Source organism: Sturnira hondurensis, unplaced genomic scaffold (assembly GCF_014824575.4).
Source record: "Sturnira hondurensis isolate 20B ecotype Veracruz unplaced genomic scaffold, ASM1482457v3 Scaffold0024385, whole genome shotgun sequence".
NCBI classification, from domain to species: domain Eukaryota; kingdom Metazoa; phylum Chordata; class Mammalia; order Chiroptera; family Phyllostomidae; genus Sturnira; species Sturnira hondurensis.
In genome coordinates, this window is record NW_028097016.1 from 417,343 (window position 1) to 442,646 (window position 25,304).

General features: G+C 51.0%; 2 protein-coding genes and 2 non-coding genes across 4 annotated transcripts; 3 read left to right on the forward strand and 1 right to left on the reverse strand.

Annotated features, from left to right (window-relative positions):
- The first annotated feature begins 405 nt into the window (after positions 1-405).
- RPS3 (ribosomal protein S3) lies at positions 406-5,845 on the forward strand. The gene is made up of 7 exons (XM_037038421.1): positions 406-507; positions 1,611-1,741; positions 1,992-2,085; positions 2,570-2,664; positions 4,421-4,608; positions 5,080-5,276; positions 5,771-5,845. Exons 1-6 carry the CDS (start codon positions 478-480, stop codon positions 5,271-5,273), a joined length of 732 nt encoding a protein of 243 aa, XP_036894316.1. The 5' UTR covers positions 406-477; the 3' UTR covers positions 5,274-5,276; positions 5,771-5,845.
- Positions 1,299-1,445, forward strand: LOC118981651 (small nucleolar RNA SNORD15). Its single transcript, XR_005065385.1, has one exon. It is a non-coding gene; the product is annotated as a small nucleolar RNA SNORD15 (small nucleolar RNA).
- On the forward strand, positions 4,823-4,965 carry LOC118981649 (small nucleolar RNA SNORD15). The gene has a single exon (XR_005065384.1). It is a non-coding gene; the product is annotated as a small nucleolar RNA SNORD15 (small nucleolar RNA).
- A 10,365-nt stretch (positions 5,846-16,210) lies between the features above and the next one.
- KLHL35 (kelch like family member 35) lies at positions 16,211-24,955 on the reverse strand. The gene is given in 14 exon segments (XM_037038433.1): positions 16,211-16,345; positions 16,348-16,401; positions 17,296-17,458; positions 17,460-17,476; positions 18,960-19,145; positions 19,714-19,754; positions 19,757-19,834; positions 21,502-21,686; positions 22,940-23,007; positions 23,009-23,393; positions 23,395-23,621; positions 24,511-24,651; positions 24,653-24,682; positions 24,935-24,955. Coding segments are annotated over 14 exon segments (1,731 nt in total).
- Positions 24,956-25,304: the final 349 nt, after the last annotated feature.

The following is a 25,304-nucleotide window of genomic DNA, read 5'->3' on the forward strand; positions in this document are numbered from 1 at the left end:
TCAGTTGAAACGGAGGAACTGAAAACAGAAAAAGAGCTGGACAACTAGACGGATGGACAACTGAGGACTAGCAACTAGCTGGACAACTGAGGACTTTCAGTCAGTTTTCATTACAGTACAGAGTGTAGGGACCAGGGTTCCGTGCTTGTTAAGCGATGTTGTTCTGAGTTTATACTTGTCATTTTCATCTCTGCGCCTCACGTTGTTCATTTTTAAACTGCAGTACTGAGACCTGGATTCCAAGCTCCCCTGCAATTCCCAATTTCTGATGGATCTGTTCCCTTCCTTGTTTCCTCCAGTAGGTGTCTCCCTTACTCTTCTCCTTCCCGGAACTCCTTCCTCAACATAAAAACTACATTTCCCAGGAGCTCCCACAGGCGTGGGAGCCACGCAGTTTTTCGTGATCGCTCCGCGCCCTTTATACCTACTTCCGCCCGCAAGCCACTTCCTTTCCTTTTGGCAGCGCGGAGCGTAAAGATGGCTGTGCAAATTTCCAAGAAGAGGAAGGTGAGATGTTGGGATTCGGGTCGAGGGAGGCTGCAGCGCGGTGCGGGTCTGGCCCTTCTCCAGGGGCTGTCGCGGGTCCCGCAGCTCCGTGCCCTGCCCCTGGAAATGGTCTGGGCCGCGCGGATGGTGATGGATTGAGTACAGGGTCCGAGGCCGGCAAGCGCGGTGTGGAGGGGAAAGGAAGACGATTTCTGCCGGTTCCGGGCGGAGCGCAGGAATGATCCCCGGGCGCCTCTCCTGCCCCGGAGAAGGCGCATGTAAGCGTTTGTTGGTCAACAAATGAAACAGTAAACGTGTTTGGTATTTTGAGAGCGTAAGCTGAGCCAGATCGAAATACTGTGGCTTCGGCAGGGGCGGTAGCGGCGTATTCTTGCTGCCTTACTAGTCGTGCTCTGGTGCAGCCTTCTGACCCCAAAGGCCTTAACTGGACAGGCTGCTGACATTTTTTTGCTCCATTGAGGGCCCAAGAAAAAGCCGCGGGGTATCGGAGGGAGGGAGCCTGGGAGGAACGCTCCCTTGAGTTTAACTTTTCACTTTTCCACGGGAAAGAGCCGTCAAGTCTGTTTGCTTAGGAATAGGCCGTTGGCCAATTTTCTATGCACACGTTCGTGTTAGAGTAAAATTCGCACGCTTTTGTGATTTCCCAGCTGTCTCAGATAAGTACATCAAGTAAGGCAAGGTAACTAGTCTGGGACTCTTCCCGCCGAGTCTCCACGGTGAGACTGCTTATGGTGATGACTTGAACAGTTTTTGTGTAGTGTGTGTTCATATAAATGGCAGCCTTAAAGACCCTTCAATGAAGAGATGATGACGAGTCTGACTGGAGGTGTGATTGTCCAGGCGGCTTCTGCTCGGTGCTGCGTTCTGCGGTACCGTTTTCAGGGCCCTGGGTGAAAACGACCACCAAACGATGACCTAGAGGCATTTGTCTGAGAAGGGTTTGCCACGTTCCTATTGGAACAAGGGTGATAGGATCCGTGTCGGGTCCTTTGCTGGAGGTGTTGAGTTTTGATGCGGAATGCACTGGCTGAAAGACGAGGCGGGGGTGGGGGGGAGGTGAACCTGCATCTGTGTCCTAACTTTGGATTTTGTTTTTTGGTTAGTTTGTGGCTGATGGCATCTTCAAAGCCGAACTGAACGAGTTTCTCACTAGAGAACTGGCTGAGGACGGCTACTCTGGAGTTGAAGTCCGAGTTACACCAACCAGGACAGAAATTATTATTTTGGCTACCAGGTAAGAACTCATTTTCCTTGCCGTCACCTGTAATTGTTACCTGTGTTAAGATGGTTTAGTCTGTAAGCAAAAAGGGACAACTAGTGGCTTCAGCCTTGGGGAATGCAGTTGGTTTTTTAAAACTGCGTTTTTAAATCTAACTAGTTCTTACAGTCTGAAGAATGAGGTTTTACTACTACGTGTATGCAAGACTTGAAGTTATATCTGGAATTTTGTGAGAGCTATGAACTGGCACTTTTACTCTCCCCAGGACGCAGAACGTTCTCGGTGAGAAGGGCCGACGGATCCGGGAATTGACTGCTGTGGTTCAGAAGAGGTTCGGCTTCCCTGAGGGCAGTGTAGAGGTGAGTGGTCCTGGCCAGGGCCAGAGATTGCTGTGGACTGGAAATAGCTCCTTTGGGGCGGTACTTCTAAAACCCTCGTGGCACCAAAGACTTTATTGTATATTCATGACCAGTGGGTATGACAAGTGGATTAGTGTCTTGCTGAAGTTCTTGTGGCAAGTGGTAGGCGTAATCTCTGCTTAGTTCTGATTGTTAAGGGAATTTAGGGTCACCTGGGCTGTGGTGATGCTACACAGGCTGAGTTGGCTGCCCCACCGCTGTCCTTGGTGTGGCTGTGGAAGGAGTGAGGGACGGGAGGGCAGTGAGGACGGTGCAGCCCACGATGCAGAGTGTGTGCTGGGTGCTAGGAGTGGAGGTGCTTTGATGTTTAAGGGAGGCCGCAGTGATACATAGGGTGTGTGTCTGTGATACATGTGCTGGTTTTTCACTGAAACCCATGGTGGAGGCAACGAGTTTACGGATGTACCTTGTTTCTTTCTTGAAGCTTTATGCTGAGAAGGTGGCCACAAGAGGTCTGTGTGCCATTGCCCAGGCAGAGTCTCTGCGCTACAAACTCCTAGGCGGCCTTGCTGTGCGGAGGTGAGTGTCCCTTTTTTGTGGATCAGAATGCGGTGTGTCTTCTCTTCTGTTGTTTCAACAAGAAAACTCTGCACATGGCAGGTTCCGCTAGTCTCTGAAGGTTTTAATGATAAGATACTTTGCGTCCACCTCCTTGTTGAACTGGCAGTCTAGCAGGAAAAACTAGTAAAGAAGGAAGTTTTTAAAGAACCGGTCAGTGTTACAATGGAGAACTGTTCCGAGCTTTGGGAATGAGACTGAAAAAGAACTCGGGAGGGAGGGCTCCTGGTGAAGTCATTCAGCTGCATCGTGTGGTACCTGTCCCGGGGAATATTAAGGAGATGAGGCTGTGCGGTTGGAAGGGGGCTTAAAACCTGGGCATTTGTTGTTGTGAGCTGTATTTAGATAGTAATGTGAGGGGGGCTGGACTATAGAGGACTTCGGGTGGTTGGGCTGCCCTGAAGCAGAGCCCCGGAGGTTTTTTAGAGGAGTGGGTAGGAAAGGACGTGTAGCAGATGCCCCCTGGTCTTAACGCCAGCTCCACCGCTTACAACAGTGATTTTTAAAAAGTTTGGTCCCTGGGCCAGCATCACTGCCATCATCTGAGGACTCGTTAGGAAAAATTCTCAGTCTCCACCCTAGAGCCCCTGGCTTAGAAAGGGGGGGTGTAGCCCGGCTGGTGTGTCTTCAGCCTTCTGGGCGGGGGGCGGGGGGGGTGGTTGCACACACTGGACTTGGACTTCTCTGGCAACTGGGTGTCTGTCTCTAAATGGCAATTGTTACACCGCTCCGTTCTTGTGCAACTAGATGGGACCATGTGAAAGGGTCTGCCGCCTGGTGGTAGGTCTTCCTCTACCATCCTGTTAAAAGTGGCGGCTAGCTCCAATTAGTGTCTCCCAGGTGTAAACTAATGGGTGAGTTGGGGCATGATATTATAAGGCTTGCTATCAATTTTATGGAACTAAAAATGTTTTTCCAGCATTCTAATAGTCAAGGCAGCTAGGAACCTAAGTTGGTGGCTAGGGTGCCTAGTGAACATGATTCTGGGGGTTGTGAAATGTTTCAGTAAAGGGGTTGCATAGGGACAGGGTACTCTGGGTCCTTACCGATTGCTTGCCTCTTTCAGAGTCCTGAGTTGGCAGAGCTCAACCGGACTGGAAAGGCTAGCCCCAGAGTGTGGGGCGGGGCGTCACCTTGGTAATCGTTAGTTTGAGTGTGGGTCTCAACTTCGGTTGTATGTTAGAGGTGCCCAGGGAGTGCTTTTTTGTTTGTTATGTTTTTTAGAAAATGCTTATTTTGAGCATCACCACACCCAGCTCCCCACATTACCAATTTACTTGGCTTGGTGTGGGGCCAGGCTTGGGGCCGGAGCAGGGATGTCCAGCCTTTTGGTGTCTCTGGGCCACACATTAAATACACAAACACTAACGAAAACTGATGAGTGGGGAAAAAAGGTTTTAAGTAAATTTATGATTTTGCGTTGGTCCGCATTCATAGCCATCCTGGGCTGAGGTTGGATACCCCTGCATTGAAAACCATGCAGACTAAAGAGAGGGGGAGAAATACCAGTTGGTTGCCTTCCATGTGTGCCCCAGACGGCGACTGAGCCCCGCAACCCAGGCATGTGCCCTGAGCAGGGATCCAACTGGCAACCTTTTGGCTTGTGGGATGATGCCCAACCGACTGAGCTACACTGGCGGGGACTATTTCACTTATTTTAAGATGGGACTGGGTTGGGTGATAACACAAACGAACGTCTACCTTTGGTCTCCCTAAGGGCCTGCTATGGTGTGCTGCGGTTCATCATGGAGAGTGGGGCCAAAGGCTGCGAGGTCGTGGTGTCTGGGAAACTCCGAGGACAGAGGGCTAAGTCCATGAAGTTTGTCGATGGCCTGATGATCCACAGTGGGGACCCTGTTAACTACTATGTTGACACTGCCGTGCGCCATGTGCTGCTTAGGCAGGGTGAGCAGAGGGGAGCTCTTGGGGCAAAGGGCCTTGGTGCATAGGTGTGGTTTTCCGTGCACATCTCCATGGGTGGGGGATGCATCTTGGGCCGGCAGAGCATGTTAGTGCTCGTTGGGTTTATTGATTAGCTGCACTGAAGTGTAAGAAGTGAATCCTTGATATCAGTTAGATCTGAGAGTTGGTTTATCCTTGTCTCAGCCTCCTGGATACCCTTCAGTGATGACACGATGACGAGTCAGAAAGGTCACATCCTGCTCTTGGTCCTTGTCAGTGCCATGTTCTGTGGCGCTGGGTGCGTTCCTTTTGCAGAAGTGTCCTGTCCATTGATTGATTAGAGGCATTTGTCTGAGAAGGGACCAGATCCAGGGGTACTTGGGTAACTTGCTGTTCTCTTCCTGCGCCCTGTTCTATAGTGTGGTAGGGGCCAGTGAAACCACAGGTCCTAACATGCTTCTGACTGCGCTCTAGGTGTGCTGGGCATCAAAGTGAAGATCATGCTTCCTTGGGACCCAAGCGGGAAGATAGGCCCCAAGAAGCCCCTGCCTGACCACGTGAGCATTGTGGAACCCAAAGATGAGATACTGCCCACCACCCCCATCTCGGAACAGAAGGGTGGGAAGCCAGAGCCGCCTGCCATGCCCCAGCCAGTGCCCACGGCGTAACAGGTATGTCTCTAGCAGCCTCTTGGGTGGAATAGGGCCCTGTTTCTGTCTCCCTGTTATTACATTGCACACTGGTAAGCATGTGGCAGATAATAATTGGATTATGCTTAATCCAATTATGCTTAATTTACATGGGAAAATGCAGGTTGGAGCTAGGAGCCTTTTAACTTGGGAGTCTGTGGCGGGGGGCGGGGTGTTTGGCCTTGGTCTTTTAAATTCCTATGTTATACTACAGTGCGAAATAGAAAATTTCCTTTATTGTCCTCTTATGTATTCAAAAATTTCAAGGCACTCTTGCTAGTAATTAGGTAGCATCCTTCAGCAATCTCTTTAAAACAGAATGCCTGTGCTTACTGTTTTTTGTTTTTCCTGAGTGTTCTTTGTGGTGGTTTTCATGCAAACCCTAAGGGGGAGTGTGTATATTCATCTGGTAAATGAAAGAATCTGATACTCAGATGAAATTTCTGTTCTTACTGTTGTGCTCTGTTTGATTTTAGGGTCTCTTTGGCAGCTGGATCTGGAGCCTGGATGTTGCTCTGTAAAGACCTTTAATAAAAGCTTTTTAAAAGATGCATGGCTTGGTGATATATCCGGTATTTAGAATGAGGGTCACGTCACCCCATCAGAGCATTACCGGTTGATTTTCAGGGCTGGCCAGCTCTCGGTGTTTCTGTGCTTCCCCTGGAATCCTCTTGGTTCGGCTGTACTGTGAGACAAGGACCAGAACAGGAGGACCCGGGCAGAGCTGACCACAGAGTTACCCTGTTGGGGCTAAGTGGTGACGGTGAGGTCTGACAGCACCTCGATTAACGCCTCCGGAGTTCAGGTTTAGAAGAGGGATGTGTTTACTTAAGGCACTTTATTTTCTTCCTGTTTAAGGAGATTTACATTGTACATAGAAAATAAATCCACTGGCCATTATGCTTTTGGCCGACCCTTGGGTTGGGCGAAATAGGCTTTTTCTGTAAAATTGAAGACATGTTTTTCATTTTCACCAATAACTTCATTGATCTGGATATTTTGAGTATGTCGGCTGTCTCCCACTGTCTTGGCTTCTAGTGGGGAGGGACTGGGATGCTGCTAAACATCTCCAATATACGAGAGCCCCACAGCAAAGAATTATCTGGCCAAACTGTCAGTACTACCAAGAAACTTGGCAAACTATTTTTGACACATTCAATCAGTCACAGCACCTTCTTGCATACACTGCACAAATCTTTTTGTGTTTCAGTTGTCTTTACCTTTCTTGAAATAATAAAGCATAGTTAATGCTGAGAATGTTGCATATCTTCCATCTTCATTGGTAAAATGGCTGCACAAATCACCAATATTAAGGTTTTAAATGCTCACTGATATGGCAGCTGTCAGAATACAATCTAACAAAATTGTTTTGAATGTAGTTAAAGACTAGGTGCTACCAGAGCCACCTTAGGGAAAGATGTGACGGACTTTTGGCCAACCCGGTATTTGGGTCACACATGCTCTGAATGTGTTTCACATCCTTGTTAACCTTCAACATCTCTGAAGTGTAAAGGGTATTTGTGCCGGTGGTAAAGAGCTTAAAGCACAGAAGTGCTTTAATTGTCTACTGTTTCATCTCATATTTTGAGGTGTTTTCTAGAGAGGGAGAGAAACATTAATGTGTGAGACATTGATTGGTTGCCTCTTGCACACCCCCAGCTGGGGACCTGGCCCACAGCCCAGCGTGTGCCCTGAACTGGGAATCGAACCAGTGACCTTTCTGACTCGCAGGTGGGCACTCAATCCACTGAGCATCCCCCCATTTTTTGAAGGAACCTTTGATGTTCATATTGACTTTTCTAGACTAAAGTCTTACTGATTTTGTCAGTATTGATGGACTCCAGATGGCGTCTCATAAGTAGGGGTAATCCCCTTTGTAAGACTGACATCCCTTGTGGCTAAAGCCATTAGCATTTTGCAGTTTTGTGGGAACTGTTACTGTCTGAGCTGTGCTGAGCTGCTTTGTTCCTGTATTTCTGGATTTGTGTAGTTGGTTGTGAGGGGATCGATTTTACAGAAATTAGTTCAACTAAGGTTACGGCAGCCCTGGTGGTGTAGGATCTTAGCTTCTAGTACTGACGGCCAGTCAGGTGTTTGTGTATTACCTTAGGCAACCTTTCAGATTTCCTATTTCCCTGATGAGTTTTCTGCAAACATCAGCCCACGGAAATTGGGAATTAGTCCGCGGGGTTCAGTGTGCTGTTAAATTGCCACCAGGTAGTGCGATAACAGTGCACCAAAGTAGCAGCTTGGGAAGGGGAAAAATTGCTGAAGTACAGATGCTCCTTGACTTACAATGGAGTTACACCCAGATAAACCAGTAAGTTAAAAATACCAGAAGTCAAAAATGCCTTTAATGTAGCTAACCTAATGAAATCAGCCTCGCTAACCTTAAATATACTCAGAATGCTATTTTGCAGGTGGGCATTTTGTAGTTATGATGGGATGTGAAAACAACTATCCAAAAAACGCTGGCCACACAGTGCACTGTAGAGGGTCAGTTGTCTGCCCTCGTGACTCGCTGCTCTTGCCCGGCATCAGGCGTGGTGCCACGTGTTCCTAGCCTCGGAGAGATTAAAATCCAGCGTCATTTCTACCAAGTGGGTGCTGTCTCTGCATCAGCATAAACTCGAAAAATCACAAGTTGAACATTGTCCACTGAGGACTGTGCTGATACTCAGGAAAATGTGCAAACCATAATTATTTAAATGCACAGCTGGAATTGTAAGCACACCTATATAGCCATTACTTGAGATCAGGAAAGGGAGGGTTTTAAAAAATCTTTATTTTAGAAAGCCACACAAGGGAAATGTAGAACTTAAGTGAGCACTTAATAACCAGAAGGGATATCACCACCATCCCTCAGTTTGTCCCAGTGAATGGTGCTTCGTCTCGTTTTCTTTACATGTCTTCCTTTAAGGTTCAAAGTTCCGGGTAGGAGCATCTGACTGACTGAGCCTGGTATCTGACACTGGTCTGAGGTGACAAGAAAGATAGCTGGCTCCTTTGGCTTTCGTCATGGAGGTGAGGCCCGCATTCATGCCTTGCCTCCTCCCCTGAATAGGCAAGGTGTTCTGCTGGGCAGCCAGACCTTTGTGAACCAGCCTCTGGGAGCACTGGTAGAAATGGAGCTGTTGGCGGCATGGAGCCAGGGCCGGGGCCTTTCATGGACTTTCTACCAGAAGGCGCTGAAGAGTTAGCTGGTGGTCATTATGATGTGTGGCAGCTGATGGTGGGGGCCTCAGAGGGGCTGGGGGCTGACTGAGCCCTCAGGCAAGGAGGGAGTGAATAGCTGCAGTCTGAGAACGTGGAATAGACCCAGAGGGCCAGCATGGGTTGGGGACCATTCGACAGCCCTGCAGAACTGGGGAAAAGATAAACTGGTGAGGTCAGAGGAAAACTGGTGAAGGGGGTTAGGGGGCTGGGTGGGTGTCCCACCTCCAGACAAACTGGGCTTGCAAACACTGCTGCAGAGGCCGCTGGAGCCCCCAGCAGGTGATGGTCTGCTTGTCTCGAAACTGTGGTTTCACACTCACTCCCAAGGGGAGGTCCAGGAAACTTCAGCCATGTGCCCCAGCTTGCCAGTGTCCACACCCAGCTGGGAAGTTAGGTGAAGCGGAGGGGGGGGCGGAGGCAGCCAGGACATGGAGGACTGAAGAATGCCCTTCTCGGCAGTGTTTTATGAAGGGCACTCAAGAAGCTGGGTTTTGCAGCTAGAAACCTGGGTTCAAATCCTGACACCAGCAGTAATTCTCTGGGACTGGACCTTTCTAATCTTTGGTTGTCTCACTGAGCCATTGTGGGAGGTAAAGGAGAGCTGGTACGTTTGTCTTCATTAGTACTTGCCACCTAATATCATCCCTGTTTGGGGACATTAACAATTAAGAGCCCAGGCCTTCAGGCCAGACTCTGGATTCAAAACCAGGTCCACAACTCAGCAGGGTGGGCGCACATCTGCCTCCATTTGCTTGTCTGCATGTACGAACCCTTCACACAGGGCCTGACCTCATACCAAGTGCTTGGTGTGTGCTAGCTGTTGTTAATATTACTACTAAGTTAGGCTTATCCCCTTGGAAATTAATAGCTAACTTCACGGTAATGGATTCTCCCCATCCTAATTCTAAGCCCTGACCACAGGGCCTGTGCTTTCTTTCTGCCATTATTGGAAGTGAGCACAGCTGCTCGGTGTGAACTTGGCCTTTCACAGGGCTACGTTTCATCTCGTGGTTGTTGCTGAGCTCCCGTGTTGCTGCATATCAGTGACTCAACATTTAGGTAGTACTGGGAGTCGGCATTTTTTACCTCAAAGATAATTTTTCTTAATTCTTCCTCAGGGACATCAGATGCTTGATGGTATTTATAAAACAAATGATTTCTGTATTTCTTATTACAGTTACATTTTTTGCTTCAAAACAGCATGACCATGGTGAGAAGGTAATTATGTGCCTGGAGCCTGCTGTGAACATGTCATTTAATCTTCCCAACATCCCTGTAATGGGCAGATTCCATTACTAACCTCATTTTACAGTGGTTTGAAAATCTATGCAGCATGTCTTAGGGGAATGTGTGATTTCTGTTAGGCTTCGAAAATATTTAGAATATCTCAGGATCCCCACTTTGGATTTGAGAATGAGTGACATAAAGCCCTAGGTGGCGAACACCTCACCTGATCCCAGACCGTCACATTCACGAATGAGGTGCGGCCCCAGCAGCTCCGCGGTGGAGACAGGACCACTGAGCCCTGCCTCTCAGGCCTGCGTTGCACCATCGCAGCCAGCCAGGTGCAGGTGTGTCTGTGTCCTCTGCGTGGGGAGCACTGCTGGGGCGGGTTCATCCTGCCTCGTGGTGGCCATCACCTGCCCTGTGCCCAGCACAAGTACTAGCACAGCTCTGAATATACTGAAAAACAATGAGTTGCACTTGTCAAATGGTGAATTTTATGGGGTGTGGATTACATCTCAATAAGGTCACGTGTGTGTACATAGCTGTGTATGACTTAAACCAGCAATTTCAAATTCTCCACATTTTGAAGCTATATATGCCCCAAATCAACAGTGTTCTTTGAATGCAATGATGTGCTCATCAGCTGCTGTGTGTGAGGCCGGAACTTAGTTGTGGAACTGACCCCAGATTTCAGATGTATCTGTAGTAGGCTCCAGCCTGTCATGGCTTGTGGCGGGGTTTCCGGTTTGGTTTGGTTTTGCATTTGCATTGTCAATATGCAAAATTTTTGATGGCTCATAATTCTGTGGAAGAAAGGACAGTTGTGTTTTTTGCTCCATAATTTTAAAACATTTTTAAATTTGTAAGGATCAATGAGAATGAATGACCAAGTCCATGAATTTGAAGAAAAACATTTTACATCATCTATTTCCCTTCATTCACCTACACAGCTGTTTTTGGAATGTCTCCACTTACAAACTGTGACAAACAGTGAATTTGGGTACATACGCATTATAAAAGATGAAAGAATATTGTTACACTGCCTTTTAGCAAAACAGGATAGTTCAGGTTTTTGTCATAAAAATTTTGTGCAATGAAATCCTGTTGAACGACTTTACTAAATGATGACTTACAACAACTTAAAATGCCATATTCCCTTTGTGTTTTCAGAAATACAGTGTTCATCCATCAATTCTGGAGTTTGAGAAAATTCACGTACGAAAGATTGCGTATGTGACTGATTTCCCGTCATCCTTAGAGACTGGAGCACAGTGTGCGTCCGAGTTGTTCTGATTTGTGTGATGAGCCTGAAATGTCCTCTGTCAGTGTTCTTCTCTTTTGTTGTTACGGGTGGAAAGTGTAAAATCCTGAACTCTTAACTAACGTCTCTAGACTTTTTTTATACCTTCTTATAAGACGATTATCAATACTTTGGGCAATGCAGGATGGGAACTGAAAGATGATGTAATAGTGATTCATCTCATGCATCTTCAACAATATCGTTCTCCCATTTTCTTATCATCTTAGTCTTGTGTGACATAATTGGGAATAACTGATGAGTAATATGAAATAATTTTATGATGAAATAGCAAAGTTTTTCAAGATATAGAATAATAAGTCCATCAAGATCTCAGTGTATTTTAGATTTATGAAAGAATCCAATGACTCCATATAGTGCTTGCAAGAGAGAATGAATTTTATTCCATTTTTTAAAAATATTATATTTATTTTTAGAGGAGAAGGGAAGGAGAAAGAGAGGGAGAGACACACAGATGTGAGACATACATCTGTTGCCTCTTGCTACTTTTTTAAACAATTAAATTTCCTCACTGTTCCTTGGAAGCCCACTTAAAAAAAAGTCAAATTATCATCCTTCCAGATAATTAGAACTTCTCAAAAAAGAAACTCAAAAACTAAATCTGGCCCCAGTGACTTCTGTTGGGATACCAAGAGTTAAGTCTTTGTTCTGGAAGACTGCACAGCTCAGGGGCTGCGCTTGGTCCATGCCCTGGGCCTGTGGCCTGGCTGCGGAGGGGGGCCGGGGGTGGGGAAGCCATGGACGAGGAGCCAGGGAGACCCTCCAGAAATGGACTATTACACTGAGAGACCAACATGTCAGGTGTGACCAGTAGTCACAGGAAACTAGGACATGGGTGTCACCAGGGACATGAACCCTGTCTCCTCTCTGTCAAGGAGGTCCCCGAGGGATTTCATGTGGTGGAAATGATGCACCTCCTCCTTCTAAAATGGCTCCTGGGCTTCTTTCAACATCCATTTTCTCAGATGAACAGAGCCAGGGCGAGGCTGCATGGGGACAGTGGGCTGTGGGAATAGCTGGACCCAGGCTGGAGTCTTGGCTCTGCCACCGCCTACCAGCTCAGCCACCTTAGTGAGCAAGTCACTTCACAACTCCGAGTCTCGTTTCCTCGTGTGTCGTCGGGGGCAGAGGGGGAGGCAACAGTACCAACTCACAGGTGTTAGGAGGTGGAAGACCAGGAAGCTAATGTAATGTATTCAGTGGGAGCCTTGTCCTAGGCACTGAGGGACAGAGATGAAGCTGACACCTTTCCTGCCCTCTGAGGTCATCCGGAGACTGGAGGACAGAAAGGCCTGGCCACAGGTCAGGAGACAGAGAAGGGGCAGATATGGAAGTGACACAGGAGAGAGTGGTAGACTCGGGGTGGAGGGTGTCAGGTCCCCCCAGGCAGATGGCAGGAAGGGGCATCAGCACTTGCGTGGAAGAGCGCCGGGGGCACAAAAGGTCGTAGTGGGGCACGCGGTGCAGGCTGCTCGGCACATAGGAAGCCCCTGGCCCAGGTGAGGGAGCGCTTGCCCTGGGTTTGCCCCTCTCTTTTCCACTCGGGCTTTCGAGGGGATAGGTAAATAATACAGTGCTTTCTCTGCTTTGTCCTGGGTGTTACCCCTGGGGTGGGCGCATGCAGGCTCTGAGGAGCTGGGCCTCCAACTATGTCCCTCCCCACTCCGCCATTATCAGCTGTGTCCATATGGTCATAGGCTGGCTTATCTGGGATAATCAGAGGGCAGGAGTTCAGCCAGGACCTGGGCCTTTGTGCCCACCGGAAGGAAGGGACAGCCTCAGCTGGAAAGATCTTCCAGATGGGGCCCTGGGGCTTTGGAAGATGGGAGGGATGTGGGGCTGGCCCTCTCCTGGAGGGGAGATGACAGCTCCTCAGAAGGCAATCTGAATGTAAAGGAGGGGAGCCCCAGATGGGGCCTGGCCTCTCCTCTGTCCTCTGAGCCTCAGAAACCAGGCACAGAACCTGTACCACTGAGCCTCTGCCCCACAGAATCTCTGTGGCCTCTATCATTCCCACTCTCCCCTGAGGCGGCCCTCCCTATCTCGCAGTCTTACATGCTGTCTCCAGAGCCCCAGGCCCACCCAGGTGCTTACATCACATCTTGTGCCCCGCTGTTGCTGTGGATCTTGCAGGTCCACAGCCAGGCTGCCTGGGTTCTCGAGGCCTGTGGCTCTGGCACCCACCACCCAGCTGCTGCCTCAGACCCCAAGGCCGTTCGGTTTTCTTTTTTTGTTTCAGCTTCTTTCATGAGCCGTGGAGGGCGCCCCTGGGCCCTGGCTTCTAACACTGAGCCTGGATCCAAATCCTGCTTTTAAGGTCTCACCACAGAGCCTGAGCCCCAGAGTTCAAACTTCTGCGGTCCCTGGGGTTTCACAATGCTTTTGTTTCTGGTTCTTGTACCTGTTTGCTTATTTATAAGCCTATGCCTCTGTCTGTTCAGTTGCCTGGGCTTTACTTTTGTCTGTCCCCGCCAGGTGTTCAACTCCGAGGGGCTGTTTAGAAAGAGCCGCCCTGGCCGGAAGTGCCTCACTGACCCTGAAGCTTCGGTCGTGGACTCTCAGTGTGTGGCCTTGCTGGTGCCCCGCATCTTTTCAAAGCAGTTTCTTCTTTGTAAAATAACAGATATTAATAATTAGCTTGCTGAAAGTTAGAAGTGTTGATAATCTCAACCTGAAGGACAGTGATGGCCGCTAGGAGGACTATGGGAAGCAAATGGGTTTGGGAGTAGACAGGGGAGCCTGCCACGGCATTCGTCACATTCTGTTTCTTAAGCTGAGTGGTCAGGACACAGATGTTTTATTATGCTCAAATGGTACAAATACATAAACATGTCATGCATGAAATATTTCTTTTTTTGTTATTGTATTTCTTCTTTATTTGTATTTTTTAATATATTTTATTGATTATACCATTACAGTTGTTCTATTCCCCCCCTTCATTCCCCTCCACCCACACACTCCCTCCCCCACGATTCTCCCCCCCTTAGTTTATAACCACGTGTCTCAAGTTCTTTAGATTCTATATTTCCCCCACTATTCTCGCCCTCCCCCTATCTATTTTCTACCTACTGTCTATGCTATTTTCTGTGCCTTCTCCCCCCTTCTTCTCCTCCCACCCCCCTGTTTCTAACCCTCCATGTGTTCTTCATTTCTATGGTTCCACTCCTGATCTAGCTGTCCTCTTGGTTTGCTTTTGTTTTAGGTGTGGTTGTTAATACCTGTGTGTTTGCTGTCCTTTCACTGTTAATATTATTCATCATCTTTTCCTTATATAAGTCCCTTTAGCATTTCATATAATAAGGGCTTGGTGATGATGAACTCCTTGAACTTGACCTTATCTGAGAAGCACTTTATCTGTCCTTCCATTCTAAATGAAAGTTTTGCTGGATAAAGCAATCTTGGCTGTAGGTCTTTGGATTTCATGACTTGGAATACTTCTTTCCAGCCCCTTCTTGCCTGTAAGGTCTCTTTTGAGAAATCCGCTGACAGTCTGATGGGTACTCCTTTGTAGGTGACTGTCCCCTTATCCCTTGCTGCTTCTAGGATTCTCTCCTTCATTTTAGTCTTGGCTAATGTAATTATGATGTGCCTTGGTGTGTTCCTTCTTGGGTCCAACTTCTTTGGCACTCTCTGAGCTTCCTGGATTTCCTGGAAGTCTATTTCCTTTGCCAGACTGGGGAAGTTCTCCTTTATTATTTGTTCAAATAAGTTTTCCACTCGTGGCTGTTTCTTTCCCCCTTCTGGTACCCCTATAATCCGGATGTTGGAACGTTTAAAGATGTCCTGGAGGTTCCTAAGCCTCTCCTCATTTTTTTGAATTCTCATTTCTTCATTCCTTTCTGGTGGGATGTTTTGTTCTTCCTTCTGGTCCATTCCATTGATTTGAGTCCCAGTTTCCTTTCCATCACTATTGGTTTCCTGTGCATCTCCCTTCATTTCAATTAGTTTAGCCTTCATATGTTCCTCTAATTTGTGACTATAATCAACCAGTTCTGTGAGCATCCTGATAAACAGTGTCTTGAATTGTGCTTCTGAGAGGCTGGCAATTTCTCGGTCGCTTAGAGTTATTGGCTCTGGGACTTTGAGCTCCTCTTGCGCCATCTTTTGGGCTGTTCGTGCCTGTTAAGTAGCAGGATTGGAGCCCTAGGTTTTCACCAGAGCAGGGCAACTCAGTCCCTGGGTTGTGATGTTGTATGTGGGGGCGGGGTCAAAGAGGTACAATGGCTTCCCTCTGCCGCCCACTGCCGCAACCCCCACCAGCCCTGCAGCCACCACTGTCAGCAGGCCCATGCGTTTCGTTCCACTGCACTCGAGTGTGCCACCGCTGTTGGCCCTCCACCAGTGGGTTCGCCCCCTGGGGCCTGTGTGGTCCGTCTCACTGTGCGCGAATGTGCGACCTTGGTCAGTCTGCCCCGCACCCCGACTGGCTTTGGGCTGCCCGCGCGCCTAGCACCTAGGTCGGGGGATCTGTCCTGCCTGACCTAGCTCTGCTGCTGGTTCCGCCTCTCTTACCGTCCCCGTTGAACGGTTTATAGCTGTCGGACTTCCGTATAATTCCGTGTTCTGGTCTTTGGGTGTGTTCTAGTTCTCCAAAACTTTTGTTGTAGTCAAACTTGGTTGTGGGAGAAGGCACAGTGTTTCTACCTATGCCTCCATCTTGGCGGAAGTCGAAATATTTCTTTAAAAATTTTTTTTAAAATTTATTTATCTTTAGAGGGGAAGGGAAGGAGAGAGGGAAATATCAATGTATGGTGGCTTCTCATGTGCCCCTTGCTGGGAACTGGCCTGCAACCCAGGCATGGGCCCTGACTGGGAATCGAACCGCAATCCTCTGGTTTGCAGGCCCGTGCTCAATCCACTGAGCTACACCAGCCAGGGTTAATATTTCATAATTTTGAAAATTATGACCATACTGCTGTTGTGAAGGTAAATGAGGTAACACAGGAAGGTGCTTTGTAAAGAGTCAGAGCCAGGAGCAGGCACTTCTCCAGGCACAGCGGGCTCAAGCTGGAGCACACTGCCAGCCTTGGAGCGAGGCTTCATCTCTACAAAAAGCGGCTCTCTACACGGAGGTGCCGTGAAGAAAGCAGAGCCGTGAGGCTGAGTTCTTCCTCCTCTCTCCAAATGCCCCCGGCTCAGGCCGTCCCAGTCGGAGTCACCGGCCCAGGCTCCAGACGATGGTGACGCAGCTGTGGGAGCTGGTGAAGCGCAGCAGGGCCAGCTGGGCCTCCACCTGCCCACTGCTGGGGTCAAAGGTGAAGACCCTGTCAGTGCATTCCCCGCGACCATGTGCCGCCCACCAAGGATGTGGATCTTCTTATCATACACGGTCACACCACAGTTCTCCTGGGTGGACAGATAGAAGACAGTCAGCCATGGCGTCCAGGCGGGGGCTTATTCTGTCCCTGGCTGGCTAGGCCAGACAACAAAACCTTGCCCAAGCTGGATGGTAGCAAGACAGGAAATTGGATGGAAGGCAGGAAGCTCTGGCCTGCCCCTTACCAAACAAATAGGCTTTGCCAAGTCACTTAACCTCTCTGGGCCTCGGTTTCTTTAACTGCAGAGGAAAAGAACAATAGTATCTTCATAAGGCTCTCTTACAGTTAATGGGGTTAAGCAAGTAAAGCATTTTCCATGGTGCCTGGTGTACAGTGAGCACCCCAATGACTACGACAGTGATCACCACCACCACCATCTCAGGATCCGAGGCTCAGAAAAGCCAGAAATCCGGGCTCTCAGGGTCGCTGAGGGCCCTGACTGGCAGGGACGACCGGTGCAACTGCACCCCTACTTGGTCTCCACACAGCTTCTGGGGAGGCGACAAAGGGTGGGAAAGGCCAGGGGCCGGGGCGTCCGGGGCTGGGCCTCCTTCTCTGGTATCACTGGGGCAGGGGAGCTTAGCAAGTTCCTTTTCCATGTTCCCTCTCCATAGGTTACCTGATGATGACCTTCGGGACCAGGGAGAGTGCAAGGTCATTTAGACCAAGTCCCCCGTCCAAGGCTCTGCCTTAACAATGGTGTAACTCGTGGTCTTGGCCAGGGGCCTCGATCTCCCTAAGGTGAGTGTCCTCATTTGCGAAATGCAAGGCTGACTGTCACTGCAAGGGCAAAGCTAGAGACCTTCACTGCCTAGTGTGGAGTCAGGCACAAGACTATCTCCAAAACCCAGATCCTTAGAAGTGGGTCTTCCTCTGCTGAGCAGAGCCATTGCCAGGGCTGTGCCTAGGAGCCGCCACTTACCACGGGGCTGGGGAGGACAGCTGCCTCCCCCCAGATGTCTGTACCAGGGCTGTAGGCAAAGATGGTGCCCATGAGGCCGCCCACCACATAGATGGTGTCCTCAAGGGAGACGGCCTGCAGACACCGCTGTGAGAAGGGGGCTGGCGACTGCAGGCTCCCCCTGGGGGTCAAAGAGCTGCACCTGAAGGGCCAGGGGTTTGGCAGTGGTGAAGGTCATCCCCCACCTGCCCTGCTGCCCACGCACGCCCACCTCCCTCAGTCAGCGAAACTGCTTCAGCACAGAATTTGCCTTCTACCAGGCCTGAGACAGTGCTCGGGAGGGTAGAGAAAACCCAGGGTCCCTGCCTGCACGTCTAGTTCCACCTTCTGTCTCCTACCCCTGGACTCCCTGTGTTTGAGAGCATCCTCATCTTTCAAGGTGGGAAGAGAGGTCTCCATTCCAGGAGATGGAGGCATCGCATCAGTGCTGCAGAGGGGCCTTGGAGCAGGCCCCATGTGGAGATGAGTTCCTGCCTGCACACAGTCAGTCTGCCCTCATCCCTCTTCCCAGTGTTCTGCAGTCCTGACGAGAATCCAGCTGTGGTGTCTTGCACTCACATTGCTACAGCTGTCCACACACCTCCCAGTCCTGCAAGTGTTTAATAAGACACCTCTCACAGTTTCTGAGGCCCCACACCTGGGCCTGCCTGCTCACCTTTACTCTGCTTCAGCTGTGTCTCTAGAGCCCCCCAGAGTGGCCTAAAACCAGTCAGCGCTTCGAGGGTGCTAACGGGGCAGCTTGGCCAGGGGAGATGGGGGGGAGGGGGAATGACCCTGGTTTGGAAAGATTCGGGTCCCAGGACCACCAGCCCGTGAGGCCGTCAGGGAAGGGAGAGAGCTGCCATTATGAAGATTAATTTTTATTCACAAAATGCCCAAATATTCAACAGAAAATTGGGTTGGTAGACTGTAGTTCATCCACCCAGTGGCCCATTACACACCGCTGCTGGAACGAAGGCCATGAAGAGTTGCTAAGCGAGTGCAAAGTGTTTCTACCTGATAAAGGATACAAAGCAGAATGCAGCCTTGTCCGGGCAGCTTGGGTGGTTCGTGTGGTTCCAATACGCCGAGGTTGCAGGTTCGATCTCCAGACAAAAACTGATCTTTTGCTCACTCCCCTCCTCTCTCTCTCTCTCTCAAATCAGTAAATAAAAATTAAAAACATTTTTTAAAGCACAATGCAAAATTTTACTAACAGTAAGAATGCAAAACTAAGACAGAAAAGCAAAAGTCAATTCAGAGGAAGCCTGGAGGCAATGTACCAAAATATTAATAGTAGTTCCTTAGGTGGAAAAATTATGGGTGATTTTTCTGTTTCTCTGTGCTTTCTAAATTTTCAATAATGAGTTTATTTTTTTGAATAGCCAAAAACCATGAACTAATCCCACTTTTGCCCTCACATAATTTTTCATCTATGACACCACACGGCACTAGCCCAAACATTCAGCCAGGCTGTGCTGCCGAGCCACCGTGTGACCCTGGAGTTACGTCTGAACTCTCCCTTGTGCCTAACATGGGGCTTACTCCTCAGGGCTGTCGATGAGACTGGGAAAATGGACGAGGACAGGAAAGCGCCAACTCAACACCAACACACGGCAGGCCTCCAGTGCCTTCTCCGGGCCCACCTTGTCTGTGCTGACTCAGTCCTGGCCAGCACCCCCGATCACAGAGAGCCGGGAGGCAGAGGCCACCACTGCCGCGCTCACGGCCTCCAGGAGTGGAGCCGTGGCCACCCAGGTGGTGGAGGAGGGGTCCTAGCGCTCCACGCTGTGCAGGTGCTGCCGGCCATCGAAGCCGCCCATTGAGACCAGCTTTGTGTGAGGACAAGCCGCCAAAAGCTACCCGACCCCAGCACAAGGGCGGGACCCACCCAGGGCGAATCCCAGCACTGCCCCTACCCAGTCACTGCACCCCCTCGCAGATTTCCTCTCATTAGCTGGGGTAGTGAGATGGGGCTCCAGGATGGGTACCGAGTGTGGAGTTGATCTCTAAAATACCTGGCACCAAGCTAATGCTTAATAATAGGTAGTGATTAAGGGTACGCCTTAAATGAGTCTAAGCAGCACTTATATTTGCATTTCTGTGTTGGGGGTGTAGCTTACAAAGATAACTGGCAGCATTTTGGGGGGATTGTTTTGGTCATAAGTGGCAGAGACAAAATTCAAACCTAGGCTGTTTGGTCCGGAGCCCACATCCTTGACCCCCAGGCTGTACTATTACAGTAATTACTATCTGCATTAGCATTATGATGTAACCTTGGGCAAGTCCTTTTCTTTTTTGAGGCCTCAGATCCCTTCTTACAAAGAGAGAAGGAACTAGAGGGCCCCTCCACAGACCTGAACCTCAGGCCCCAAGGCAGCAGCTGCTGCCTGTCCCTACCTGCCCCTGCAAGGCCGCCGCCCTGTGCCTCCACCTGCCCTGTGCATGGAGGTCACCTTGATCCAGATGGTGTGCAGATGGGAGCTAAACATCCACTCATCATGGCTGCTGATGTGGCCTCCTGGGGAGAGAGAAGCAGCTGTTGCCCCGAATCCAAAGGAAGGATTAAAAAGAAGGAAGGACTTCCTCCTGAGCCTATAACCCAGAGAACGTGCTTTGAATGAGTGGTGGGAAGGTCTGAGTTAGGACAGGGGGGCATAGACTCTTGAGGGGAGAGGCCTGCGAGATTCAGAGGGAAGGAAGTCATCTTCACTGGGTGCGCTGTGATGGAGCGCAAGGCTCTGCTCTCAGGGAAGCAACGGGGGCACTTTAGAACTCCACCGAAGGTAAGAGTACAGCAGGTGCCCAAGGCAAGCATCAGGAATGCACTGGGCAGAGAAAGCAGGGCCACCTACCCTGGGATGGGAAGGGTAGAGCGTGACCCAGTAATTCTGTCTCGCTTTTCTGCCTTCACCTTTGTGACTTCATGTCTGTTCTCTTCCCTCCACGAAATGTTGGGATTACTGTGCCCAGTTCACAGATAGGAAACTCAGATGAGGCATAAGACAGACTGGGAATGACCTGCTGAAGATGGTATGAGCTTTCGCTGCCAGCACACTGATGAGAACCAGCGCTCCCAGCCCCCCTGCCCAACACTTGTGCCAGTGACAGAAACAGCCCACTCCATGGGGCCAGGCCCTGGGGGTGCAGGCTGTGGCCTCTCCCTCCCCAGGCCTGGCTGCACTGGGGTTCCTGACCAGGGACTCGCCTCTCAGGAGTAGCCGCCCCATGGACAATCCTGACTGCACCCCTCAGCCTGAGTCACATCTCTGCTCTGTTGCCCTTGCTTCACTGTATTTCCAGGGGCACCTAGCAGAGGCCCCAAACGTTGCTCAAAGGCCATCATGCCCTTGGATAAGCTGTCCAGTGACACAGTGTGGCCTGGATGGTCCCTGAGGCCTTCCTGTCTCATTCTTCCGCTCTTTCCCCTTCCCAGGAACCCAAGTGCAGTCTACCTAGGCCTGGACTCAAAGCCTCCCTGATCTGACTCCAGACTCCCTTTCCTGCCTCACCTGCAATGGCTTCCCCTCCTCTCCCAGATAAACTCAACCTGCACCTCAGAGCCCTGAGTACCCAGGGCTCCTTTCTGCACATCCTGCCTTCATGCCTTTGCCTGTGCTGCTGCCTCCAAGGTGGGCCAGATCCCCTGAGTGGGATTCCAGATCATCTGGTGACTCTTGAGAGTTCCCATCAAATTCTGCCTTGTGATAAAGTGAAGTCTGTTTCCCCCTCTCAGGGGACTCCAAGTGAGCAGGGACTGTGTTTTATTCTAGAGTCTCTAGGGCCTGAATCGCCAGGAGGACACCACCTGTTGGTATCACAGCTCCTCCTAGCTTTGTCAGTTTTGTGACCGTGAAGTAATTCGTAATTTCTCCGAGCTTGTTTTCTCATCTGTGAAGTGGGATTGTAGAGAGAATTAAGTAATTAAAGCTGCTTAGCACAGTGCCTGGCACAAAGTAGGCTAAAAATAAGTGATTCATACTAATATGAAATGAAGCAGGCTTTACTGAATAAGAGGGTGGAGTCACACCAGGGATTGGCTCTGCAGGACTACGTACCATTTCAGTCAACTACTAGGTTATCAGAGAAAACTCCACCCCATCTCCCAGGTGGAGGGAAAAACACAGAGTCAGTGCTAGGAGGCGATGAGCCAATCCTGTGGGGCTCCGGGTGCAGCCCTGTGCTCACCTGAGACATAGATGTCATTGTGGAGAGTACAGGCGGTGAACTCTGAACACACTTAGCCAGGCAGGCTGGGCAGTGGGGTCCAGCGCTGGCTTTCTGGGTGGTAGGCATCAGTGAAGGGCAACTTCAGGAGCCCCTTTCGGTCTCAACCGCCAATGACCACAATCACTCCAGCGAGGTCCATGAACCTGGCATGGGGGCAAGCCCAACATCCATTGATCCACACCCAAGTTTTGGCCCTCTCTTACCCTCTCACTGACCACACTGTAGGGTCCTGCTGCCCCTTCATGCCATGCTGTCCCCCTTCTAATCCCCGTGCTGGACTCTGTCACTTCTGACTTTCCCTCTGGCTATTGATGGGATGAAGGTCACTCACTAGTCCTTACCCCATTCTACCGACGTCTACATTACAGAAAAACATTCTAGACAAAGTCCTCAATCTTACCTAGAAGAATCACCTGGTTTAATCATGTTTTATGAGTTTCTTTCAGCCAAACTGACAACGTTGTTGGGAAGCAACATCTCAGATGCTTCTCAGCTGGTTCAGTCTTTACGGCAGTGACTCCTGTCAGGAGCTGCTACTCCTTTCAGAGAGGAGGAAACAGGCTAACAGACTGGCTTGCCCAAAGTCATGCAAGCCGGTGAGTGAAAGAGCTGGAATCCAAGCCCAGATCTGTGTGACACTAACCCATTCTCCTCACTCTTTCTGCCATCTGCCCCAATTCTGCGGCCACCCCCTCTAACCATCTCCTAACCCATACTCTAGGCACCAATTCCACCAAACCAGGCTACATACCCTTTCCCCCTGCAACTGGTGCCCTCAGGCTTCTGATCCCAACCAGAACCCCCAAACCCTTTAGCCACTAGCTTCCTACTTAATTTCTATGACAAACACTGGGCACCTTCTTTGTGCCGGATGCTGTGCTTAGTATTGGAGACACAGTGTAACACAGAAGACTCTCTTGTCTACTGTCCCTGGGAGGATGAGGGAGACCACACCCAAAGTCTCCCCGTTCGGAGTTCCAGGCACTGCCGGCCCCTCCCCCATCCATGGCAGGACCCCCGTGCATGGTGCCTTAGCGCCTAGAACACCATCCCATACTGGTCTGAGGTTCCAGAATGTACAGGGTGTTTTCAAGTCACCCTTGAGCCCCAGGGGGACAGCACAAGACCTACACAAAGGGAGAGCTCAAAATTACGAAAGAATGGGCAAGAGAAAAATTACATAAGCTGCGAGATCTCTGCATCTTTCTATTGGCTGTTAACTCCTGAAGGGCAGAACGCTCAACACCAAGCTTATGAAATGTTTGTTGAATGAATGTATGAATTTCATTCAAGCGGCAGGACTAAAGAATGACGAAAGAATGAGTGAGTGGTTGAAGAAAGCAAGAACAACAAAAGCCAGAAGTCAGAGGGCCTGGGGAATTGGGGGTTGGCATACTTCTAAGGCCTCATACACAGCGCACTGGCCTCTGGACCCAGAATGAAGCAGGCGCGGGCCTCGAGCAGCCAGCGGGCGGCACTCGTTGCAGGCCTGCAGCAGCTTGACAACCTTCACCTTCTGCAGGAAGTAGTCGGGCGCTAGCAGGGGCAGGCGCACGTGCTCCAGCAGGCACCGCAGCTGCCCGTGTCTGCCAGGCGCGTCATGACGCACTCAGCGCGTGGCCGCCTGCTACATGGCCTTTTAGCGCGCCCCGCCCCGCGCCGGATGGGCCTGCAGCGAAGCCATCTCATCAGGCGCCAGTTCCAGGAAGTCAGCGTGGCGCAGCGCTTTGTTGAAGGCCTGGCGCAGCACGAGGCTACAGCGCGCGGCCAGGGAGGGGAGTGAGAAGGCGGTGGCCAAGCGTCGCAGCACCAGGCTGTAGGCGGCTTGCAGGCGGTCCTCGAGGAAGCGCGCAGGCTTGGCGCAGGCCCACCACGCCCAGCCTTTGGGCCAGCTTCAGCATTGTCGCTGCCTGGTCCTTGGCACACAGCCGCATACCCGCGCCGTACAGTAGCCGAGCACCATGACAAGCGCGGACGCTGCCCCCAGTCCGCCCAGCACCTGGCGTCTGGAGCACCACGGGCACCTCAGCCGGACCACTCTCTGGCAGCCAGGCTGCGAATAGGCTGCGAAATAGGCGCTGCCGGCTCCAAGGGCGGCTGGAAGGCATGTACAGTCGCGGCCGCCAGCGTGCAGCACCACGTCGGTGAGAGTGCCACTCCCACGGTAGGCACTGAGCATCTGCAGCACGTGCTGCGCATGGCAGGACCCCCGTGCATGGTGCCTTAGCGCCTAGTTCTGACTCCTCCAGAAAGGGGGCCCTCTAGCATCCTGCTGAGTGGAGAACACAAATAGCGTTGGAAAATCCACCTGGCTGGGGTGGGGGTAGGAGGTCCCTCATCACAAGCAGGCAAGAGAGTAAGTAGTGTGCTTTTAATTCATTCATTCAACTGCGCTTCCTTCCACTCTCCCACCCAGGTTCCTAAAGGTTCGTTGCCAGGACCAAGTAGTCCCTGCCNGGGCAGGCGCACGTGCTCCAGCAGGCGTGTCTGCCAGGCGCGTCATGACGCACTCAGCGCGTGGCCGCCTGCAACGTGGCCTTTTAGCGTGCCCCGCCCCGCGCCGGATGGGCCTGCAGCTAAGCCATCTCATCAGGCGCCAGTTCCAGGAAGTCCGCGTGGCGCAGCACTTTGTTGAAGGCCTGGCGCAGCACGAGGCTACAGCGCGCAGCCAGGGAGGGGAGTGAGAAGGTGGCGGCCAAGCGTCGCAGCACCAGGCTGTAGGCGGCTCGCAGGCGGTCCTCGAGGAAGCGCGCAGGCTTGGCGCAGGCCCACCACGCCCAGCCTTTGGGCCAGCTTCAGCATTGTCGCTGCCTGGTCCTTGGCACACAGCTGCATACCCGCGCCGTACAGTAGCGGAGCACCATGACAAGCGCCGACGCTGCCCCCAGTCCGCCCAGCGCCTGGCGTCTGGAGCACCACGGGCACCTCAGCCGGACCACTCTGGCAACCAGGCTGCGAATAGGCTGCGAAATAGGCGCTGCCGGCTCCAAGGGCGGCTCGAAGGCATGTACAGTCGCGGCCGCCAGCGTGCAGCACCACGTCGGTGAGAGTGCCACTCCCACGGTAGGCACTGAGCATCTGCAGCACGTGCTGCGCATGGCAGGACCCCCGTGCATGGTGCCTTAGCGCCTAGTTCTGACTCCTCCAGAAAGGGGGCCCTCTAGCATCCTGCTGAGTGGAGAACACAAATAGCGTTGGAAAATCCACCTGGCTGGGGTGGGGGTAGGAGGTCCCTCATCACAAGCAGGCAAGAGAGTAAGTAGTGTGCTTTTAATTCATTCATTCAACTGCGCTTCCTTCCACTCTCCCACCCAGGTTCCTAAAGGTTCGTTGCCAGGACCAAGTAGTCTCTGCCTACCTGAGGGGTTAGGCCCTGCCTTAGCTATAGCACCTCCTCTCCCACTTCAGCCATATTGCTCCTCAAACTCGCTAAGCTGTTTCCTATTAGTATTGACACGAGACAGCTGGCACGCTTTCAATGGGGGTAGTTTGAGGAGAGTCTAATAAATGGTTTCAAAAATGTAGACAAAAAGAAAAGAAAAAGAAGTGTACACAGTGTTTAGGGACTCCCGCAAGGGACGCAGCAGTGCCATGTCGCTGCCAATTCAGGGCGTTTTGACCTCTCCCGAGGACGGCAGGGGCTGGGCTGAGAGGTTACTGGAGCCTGTACAGAGTATCTGTGTAGGGAAGGGTACCTCGTAGGAGCTGGAGCCTTTGGTCAAGGAGTTCAGGCGATCTCACAGAGACCCAGTGTGTGCGGA